This window comes from Caloenas nicobarica, chromosome 9 (genome assembly GCF_036013445.1).
Source record: "Caloenas nicobarica isolate bCalNic1 chromosome 9, bCalNic1.hap1, whole genome shotgun sequence".
Lineage (NCBI taxonomy): Eukaryota > Metazoa > Chordata > Aves > Columbiformes > Columbidae > Caloenas > Caloenas nicobarica.
In genome coordinates this window covers 19,383,321-19,392,140 of record NC_088253.1, presented here as the reverse complement: position 1 = coordinate 19,392,140, position 8,820 = coordinate 19,383,321, and the positions used below count along the sequence as shown (strand labels likewise).

The window sequence follows — 8,820 nt, the reverse complement described above, 5'->3', positions numbered from 1 at the left end:
AATATTCTAAACCAGGAACTTCCTCGAAAGAAAATTGCCTGTTTCATTGTATTCCTTTAAGATAAAATTTCATAAGACATTAAATAACAACAACAACAAAACCAGACTGTTAGTATGAAGTGTTTGTTATTGGCTGTTGAACTTGGTGAGTAAAAACTCTGGATCTGAATTAATACCCATTAAACCTGGACTGAAACTTCTTACTGACATCTATATTCCAAGAGTCCCTTCTTCTTCATGCCCTATAATGGTCTTTGAATATCTTCCTCATCTACTAAGACAAAAACCTGCCTGACCTGCAGACGGGTAGTTCTGCGTATTTGAATGGGGCCGTTCCCATGTTGAAGTGGGGCAGGTGTTCTGTGCCGCTGCCGGACTGGAGCCGAGATACGGCCACCTCCAATATCTTCGCCATCTACAGCCATGATAGTAAACTGGATCGCTACACCTCTCTTCTTGTATCTTTAGCTTTAAGATAGCTTTACCTTCACAAATACTACTAAAAATAATTAAAATAACCACACATTCTCTGTTTAAGCTTTGCAACTAACGTTTTTTTTTATTATTATTATTAAAGGAAAGGGCTAACTCTTCTGTTCAAAATGAATGTGGAAAAATGTAATTCAAAGAAGTAATAATTTGGAAAAAACTTCAAAATATTATCCAACAAGTTATTTTTTTAAAATCTGGTTTAGAGTTTATGATGATTTAGATTAACACCAGTAATAAATGAGTTGTATATTTCTCTATGAATCAATTTGAAGTTAAGGGCTTACAAAGCTTCCTGGAAAAAACCCTTTTTTCTCTCTAATTTTAAAATAATTCCTAGCTTTATGTGGTATACATGTAAGTAGTGGTGAAAGTGGTGCATCAGCCATACCTAGAGAGAAAGACAGATAATTATAGCTTAACTCAACCAATATTTACCTTTCATAACTGTTCTAAAACTAAAACCACAGCTTGAGTATCTATGTACAAACTAGTAATTCTAAAACCAAACTGGCTGTACCCAGACACAAGTTTTTATAGTGGTAACATTTTTATTCTGCTAAACTTCTATGTATTTCTAAACAAACTCTGAAGGTTCTCCCTTATGCAAGATACAAGCAGAATGCAAGATGATAAAAATATTTAACTGCAGATTTTTCCTCCATTTTAAGGAGTTGGAACACTTACCCGCTGGTGCCAAGGATTTCAGCGATTCTAAAAGATGTGGGCTATGAAACTTGACCATGCATCTGAACGGTTCTTTTTTATCCAAAACCTCCAGTTTAGGATCACTTGTAAACATCGTCTCAAGCTGTGAACACAAAATTTAACCAGGGAGTAGAAGCAATGAATATATTTTATTTATAGGATATTATTTAAACATTACATTAAAAATGTAACAAGACTGTATCTTACTTGCCTATTTTTTTAATGTTAACATGATTCCAGCTGGAGGAATATTTTAATAAAATCAGAGGGTGCCACCATGTGGTAAACAGTTTTCTGTTGAAAGGGGCAGCTTGTTCAGTAATATTGTAAAACATTAAGTATCTTTTAGAATTTAATATCTGTTCATCAGATAAAATCCATGCATCATTACAAAAGTCAAATTATGCTGCTATATGTAGTGTGAGCTTTGTATGTACTTCAAATAACTGTTAATTTCTCATGCTCCAACACCCTGCTGGTGTAAGTCTCCCTTTATTGCAAAAACAAGTCAAAATGCTTAATTCACAAAGCTGAGAAACATAATCTAGTAGTCCGAACAAACCTCAATGCAAATCTGTTTCTTAAAGATACCTGTAATTATTTTATTTTAAAATGTCCTCTCTAAAGTTTATTAAAAAATCTAATATTTCTTCAATTTGCAATTCAAGGTAGCTACCGCTATATTAAAGTTATGGAAGAATAAAAAAATTGTTGCTTTTACTACCTTATATTCTGCAAATTCGAGTTTTGGTTGGGGACCATCACCGAAAGTGTCCCGATTCACTCTCTGTATTCTTTCTTTCTCATTTATGTTTTCTTGGACTATCCTTAAACCTGCTGCTGGGGAAAATTGTAGGGAAGAAAAAAAACAGAAAGACAACTTTGTCAGCGGATACAATATTGATTTTCTGCTGAGGGGATTACTCCAGTGAAAATCTCAAAATAATAATTTTAAAGAATTAATTGCGATCTTTTTTTCATAAGCTTGCTGTGTCCATCATTTATATTTTCAGTTCTTACCAAGAGATAAGCCTAAGCTGATGTGGAAGGAGATACTGGGCATTGGGTTGTTTTGGTTTCATAACCGTGTCCGGTGACAGTCAAGGGGGAAACACGTCTCGGAGTGACACCCACCAGGGTGGATAATACCATGGAATGTAACGTATGTGTATTTCCTATTATGAATCTCATTTCAGAAGCCAGCAGTAACGACATTCAAGCTGCTGTTTAATTTAAAATATACATACCACTTTCTTGTGCTACAGTGCTTTCTTGTAGAGGTCTCGGACAATAAGTTTCAAAGTTCTAAATGGAGAAAATAAAATTCAGTTCACTTCCACTTTTAGAGGCTGTAGCTGAAAAGAACTTTCCAGATTTCTTTTTACTTCTCATTCTGAAAGTATTCTTCGGATTTTTGACAATTACTAGAAGTCAGAAAGCCTAGCTGTATTCTGAGAAAAGAATGCCTATCCTATATTTGCAAACATTTCCCTACTTAAAAGTTTTACAGAGAGGAGCAAAGCTAAGTGCCCCTTTTAATAGCCTTCAAGTTATTGCTCTTGAAAGTCTAGTGAAATTATGCTAAAAAATCCTAGGACTGAATTCTTCATACAATTTTTAGACTCAGTTTAACCATCAGGAATAACAATAATAAAGATTAGATAGGATACCAAGTAATTACATCCCCATTGTGACGTTACCTTAACGAAAGGCTGTCCAGCTCAGCAGTTCAATTTTATTTTAACTTGAAGGTCTCTTGGAAGAGGTAAATTTCCCCCCCTGCTAGAGGGTGAGAACTAGGCCTGAAACAAAAAGCAAGACTTATCTTAGGATGTACTTGTGAAGCGGCTCACCTGGCTGTATCTCTTAAACACCATATCTTCAAGGGAGTTTAAAGAATGACTTCGAAGCTCCATTTCATGGATGTCTTGGTAATTGGAAGCAACAACCAGGGCCTTTAAATAAAAATTGGAATTGTTTTAACATCAGTCGTAATTATCACTGTGTTCATAATATGGAAAAAATATATTATTTCTAGACATTGTGATGTTTTTGTTTCAAGGTAAGCAACTGCCTTTAACTAGAAGGATTCTCGTATCTGAAAAAAATGTTGAATAGGCTGTTATTAAGCTAGGGTTAATATTTAAAAGCATTCACAGGATTAACCAGATAAGTCATATAGCCTTATCAGCTGAAAAATAAATAAAATAAATAAATTAATAAAATAATTTAATTACTACTACAGAAGTCTGCTAGAGAAAAAAAAATGAAAAATTACCAACGCTGACAGCAGAGTTCAGAGACAATGTCTTTTAAACCTAATTAACAGCATTCCTTGAGGAGCTCTTACATTTATTGAAGTTACTGTGTTGATGTAATATTCAACTTCTATGAGACAATTTAACTGAATATTCCTAACAATTGCTTAAGAAATTAGAACAATTCAAGGTCAGCAAAAATCCCAGTAAACTGAATTTATTCACAATACACCATTCCAAAGGTCACAAAGATTGGGTTTTTTGCCTCATTTTTATTATATAAATTAGTATGTTACATTAAGTGACGAATCTTTACCCATCTTCTTAAAAGCTAACACAATTCTAGCTCTACGTGACTGTGGTGAAGTCAAGGTCCATACAGTTTTATTCCATACCTGGCATAGCAGAGGCAAATTGCTCTTAAGCACTGAAGGCGAAATGAAAGCGTGGGGCGTCTGTGAGTGGTAGACAACGTAGCTGGTTTTGTATTGGTTCGGTTTTGTGTATGGTGTTCCCCAGGCGATTCGGATCCAGATTGCGTTATTCTCATACTCTCTGAAGTTGATGGTGACCTAACAGAAGAATAAAAGCTTTGATTTACCAGCATATTCAGGCTCCCAAAAAGATTTTGTTGTCTCTTCACCCCACGTTCACAAGACCCAAACATAATTTAGTGCACCACTGCTTGAATAAGAAACAGATCCCGCTAGTGTGGTCAAGATTGTATTGAAATCAAATTTACACAGAAACACGATAACCTTATAAACTGGAGAAAAATTTAAAAAATAATCTTTCACACTAATATGACTTTTGTCCCTGTTGATGTACTTCTGAAGGGTGAAAATCAAAATAGCTTATTAAAAATGCCTTTTTTTTTTTTAAATAACACCACAATGAAAAGATTTCTATGTAGAGGGAGAACTAGTGGCAATATTTCCAATATGTCCAATTTTTGAGAAAATCAGCTTTTGATCAACTTGTGATTTTAGACCTGAATATAAAATTTATCACTGCTCAAGAATACACAATCAGAAAAAGGTTCCCTTTCCTGTTTTTCTGGATTTGCTCCTCCCTCGGTTACTTCTTTTTACCTTGTCTCAATCTGGGTGACATAAAAGTGGGAAAATTTCCTTTAAAAAAAAAAAAAGAAAACACCTCCCTTTGACTGAGGCACATCTAGTCAAGCTTTTAGTCCAACTAGGTCATAAACTGTTTAAATTGCTGGACCAACATCACTTCTCAAAGTTTTCATGGATTTTTTTCTTTTTTAATGAAAATATTGCAGAACTTTATTATAATAGAGTTCTATGAAGTGCAGCTGATTATCTGTCAGTGTGATTTGTATTTGTTGCCCTCTACTGTTGCCAGCAGGAATCCTTTGTGTGTCAAGAAGTGACACAGCTCACGAGCCAGAGGCGTTTTCTAGTACCCGGCTTAAATGAAGCTGGTGAGCTAAAGACACGGCTTTGGCAAATTGCTCAGTAGAAAAGTGAAACTATAGTATTTCCTTTCCATTTTTTCCTGCCATGCTCATTTCTGTAGTCTAGAAGCTGCTTCTTGCTGTTGACAATTTTGCTACTAATCCAAGTCATAATAACAGAACTTCCTTGTCCTCCCTATTGGCTACTTCAAATCCCCTCATATTCTGTTTGATCCAATTTTTTTGTTGTTGTTTGTTTTCCTGTATTGTTATTGGGTAAAAGGACAAAGCAATATCAGCGTCGTGAGGCAACATGTACAAACAGGGCAAAGATTTGATGGAAAACATAAATGTACTGCCTTTCTTGAAGTTTGCCATATTTTAAAACAAACTTACATTTTTATTTCACTCCAGCATAATTGTAAAGTTGCTAGAACAGATATGCAATACATTTTCCTATTTCACATGCAGTTCCTACCATTCCCAAATGAATAATTCCATGTAATTTTTGATGCAGACTTTAAGGAAAAAAACAAACAATCTCGCGAAAGTTATGAAAACAATCTTTTGACACCAGAGCTGTGTAACAAATTTAGAATGGATTTATTCTTACATTTTTCAAGGCTGACCGAAGATGTCTTTTAAATTTTTTTCTGAAATCTGTTAAGTCAAAAAAATCTGTTTCTTCCTCTGTTACACAAGGAAAAAAAAAAAAAGAGTTGTGTTTACAAAAACTAGTTCAGAGGTGTTTTTACAGTTTTGCTGAAACAAAATTAAGCAGAAAAAGCTGAAGTTGCATAGCCTTATGTGAAAAGCTGTATATTATTATTAATTTGAGCTTCATTATTGCTATATAGAGAAAAGATTAATATTTAATTAGTAGTTACTAATTTCTAAAAATTGCTTGAGAAGTTAATAAAAAGTATTCTAAAAAAACTAAGAATATTTCTATTGAAAAAAATACTAGAATATATTTGTATTTTAATTGTATGATATGAGGCAGCACTGCAGTGAATTTCTGAGAACTGTGAGATTACAACAAGAAAAGGCATTTTACCTGTTTTGTTCATCTGGTAAACACTCCACATTCTTTTATTTGGGTAGCTGTGGTTGTCTAAGAAAGATATGAATTGCTCAGTAACATAGTGTATTATCAAACAGTAACTAAAGGTACAAATAATTTTATAATACTTTTACGACCAAGTTATTTGAAAAATATTACTTCTGATAATGCAATATAATTTATTCAGCATTCTTAAACTACCACTTATGTGAACCTAGAAGCAAAAATGTTTTTATTAAGAAATTAGGATCTTTTGTAATTTGGTTAAGCAACTAATAAACAGTATCTTCAAGGCTCAGTGTTTAAAGAAGAATTTTACCTGAAATGGCCAAAATTTAGTCTAAACTCAAAAGTGTAGACTGCTAAAAGAAAACTTGAGATTTAAACTATGGTATAATGAGGTTGTGAATTAATATTGGAGACAGGAGTTCCACCAGGAGCACTTGCCAATAGTTTGGCCTATGTCACTCTCTACTGCAGCACGATATTGCTGATTTTAGGGTCCGGTGCACACTGGAAACAAACAGCAGGGCCTTTTGTAACAGGACAAGGGATGACAGTTTTAAATTAAAGGAAGGAAGATTCAGTCTGGACATGAGGAAGAAACTTTTTTAGACTGAGGGTGGTGAAACACTGGCCCAGGTTGCCCAGAGAGGTGGTGGATGCCCCATCCCTGGAGACATCCCAGGCCAGGCTGGACGGGGCTCTGAGCAACCTGAGCTGGGTGAAGATGTCCCTGCTCATGGCAGGGGTGGCACTGGGGGAGCTTTGAAGGTCCCTTCCAACCCAAACCATTCTGTGATTCTATGATCTCTGTGTGTGTGCTGGATGTGGCTTACCACAGTTTGCATCTAGCTAGACCTCAGAAGCAGCAAACATGTTTTTGTTGATTTTGAGCTTTTGAATTTTTTTTTTTTTTAGAACTCAGCTCCAATAAGTTTCATCATCTAAAATGCATCTGTACCTCACTAGGACAATTGCTATGTAATTAAGGGCATTATCAATTTACTCAGAAAAAATATAAACATGTTATTTTTATTAGGTTGTTTTGTTTTGGTTTTTTTACTTACAAATTATATCTAGGACAGCTGCTTGCTTTATGCTTGCAGAATTCTCCTGGAAAGAATAACAGTGCATAGTGAACTGCAGGTCCAGAATTCTCTATCACACTGTTTAGCAGGTGAAAAATCTCAGCATTCGTAGTTTAAATTACACTGCACTGAGTCCGCGCACTCTCGTCAAAGACACTACACCTTCTCCCAATGTGCACACAATTCAGTTTTGAGAAATCAGTAATGAAAGATATTTCATCAAGGTTTATGTGTTTCTGCAGAGGCAGCAAGAACATTGTCTCTATAGTATGATGTACAAGCAATTAGAAAGGAAAATTAATGGGCATTCATGACATTATGCAACACTGACTAGTATTTCATTGTCAGAAAACATGCTTGATTCCTCCTTATTTAACCTTTACAGCCTGAAAAGATTTTTAAGAACTTCCATGACACGAATGGTTACAGATGTTTCAGAAATAAAAGCTATTTTAAAACATGACATTTGCTATCTCACAAGAATAACTTGACCATTTCTTGCCTGCATCCTGATCTACATCCCATGTAATTAATATTTGGGTATGAAATTCATAGAGAATGATACAAAAAACTATACAATTTGAGATTTCAGTAATAACTGTCTCTATCTGGGTTTTAATATTCTACGTAAAGACTCCTGGTACATATAAAGATTCCTGGTACGCCAAAATCAGAGTACCTAAGTAGGTGATCAGAAAACTTTCTCTGCTTACAGTACACTGAATGGAAGTAGCTCTGGCCAAGGAAAAGTCTAAAAGCTATAAACTAGTGCTAAACTGTACAGCTTAACTGTACTAAATAGATTTAAATCAGCACTATGTAATGAGTAGACGTCTCAATCAATGCCTTTATTTTACAATTTAGAAATACACCCATTTCTTAAAGGTTTGACACACTGAGCTTTTATCTGCGTTGTGCAACTTAGAGCTCAAACATGTACTTCCATACTCAGTAAGGGCCAATCCTGCACTCTTATGAATAAGACTAAACTGATGGTATTACCAGGTCAGCTTTACATTTTCCAGACTACAAACTGCCACCTGATGCTGTGTTACAGCCAAAGAAAATTTGGTTATGCATAAGAGTGTTTTTCGATGGTGCTTCAACACGTGTCCCGTCGGTCACTGACAGGCAGCTCCCAATGCAAGGATTACCTCACAGCACTGAACAACGTCTTGAGAAATGTTGTCCTTCATCTGGTGGAAGTTTATGGTCTGCAGCTGCGTCTCAGAGAGAAAGCCCCATTTCTGTAGCATTGTCTTGATTTCATCCCGTGGGATTTTTAGGACAGTCCTTCGGATATACTCAGCAACAGTTTCGTCCATGATGAAGCCACCTGAAAAGTTGAAACGTTAAAGATGAAGGCACAGGCGGGCTCGGGAGACTTGCTCCCTTAGAAAAGCACACAAAGCTGCACCCAGGCACGACTAGAACACTGGCATCAGTCCTAAGTGTGGCACTAACACAAATTTCGGCGGACACCAACAACAGCGAGGTTTTTTTCCCCAAGCCCTCAGAAGTTTCCCTCACCGACCGAGGCCTGGTGTCAGTGTCTGGAGAGGGATGGGGCGCTGGCCCTCACCCAGAGCCGTTACTGCCTGTCGGATCCCATGGGCACCCAGGGGCCCTCGGCGGACACCAAGGGAGCCGCGTAGCTGAAGAGAACAGAATAAAATAGAACAGAAGAGAACCCCGCGCCCCTACCTGCGCCCCGGGCAGCCGCTGCAGCCGCCCGGCCGCGGAGCCGCACACATACCAGTGCTCCCTCCCGCCAAGCGCCAAGCACCGCCC

The 8,820-nt window shown here is 36.5% G+C and overlaps 1 protein-coding gene across 2 annotated transcripts; it reads right to left on the bottom strand.

The window, feature by feature from the left end:
• Positions 1-725: 725 nt before the first annotated feature.
• CENPN (centromere protein N) lies at positions 726-8,794 on the bottom strand. 2 transcript variants are annotated; one of them, XM_065641101.1, is made up of 11 exons: positions 8,734-8,794; positions 8,184-8,365; positions 7,009-7,054; positions 5,933-5,989; positions 5,489-5,565; positions 3,851-4,027; positions 3,051-3,152; positions 2,445-2,502; positions 1,922-2,037; positions 1,177-1,300; positions 726-880 (listed from the first exon to the last, which is right to left on the bottom strand). In XM_065641101.1, exons 2-11 carry the CDS (start codon positions 8,352-8,354, stop codon positions 765-767), a joined length of 1,044 nt encoding a protein of 347 aa, XP_065497173.1. In that variant the 5' UTR covers positions 8,355-8,365; positions 8,734-8,794; the 3' UTR covers positions 726-764. The 2 variants fall into 2 exon arrangements, with proteins under 2 accessions (XP_065497173.1, XP_065497174.1); XM_065641102.1 differs by having other exon boundaries at positions 1,922-2,034.
• Positions 8,795-8,820: the final 26 nt, after the last annotated feature.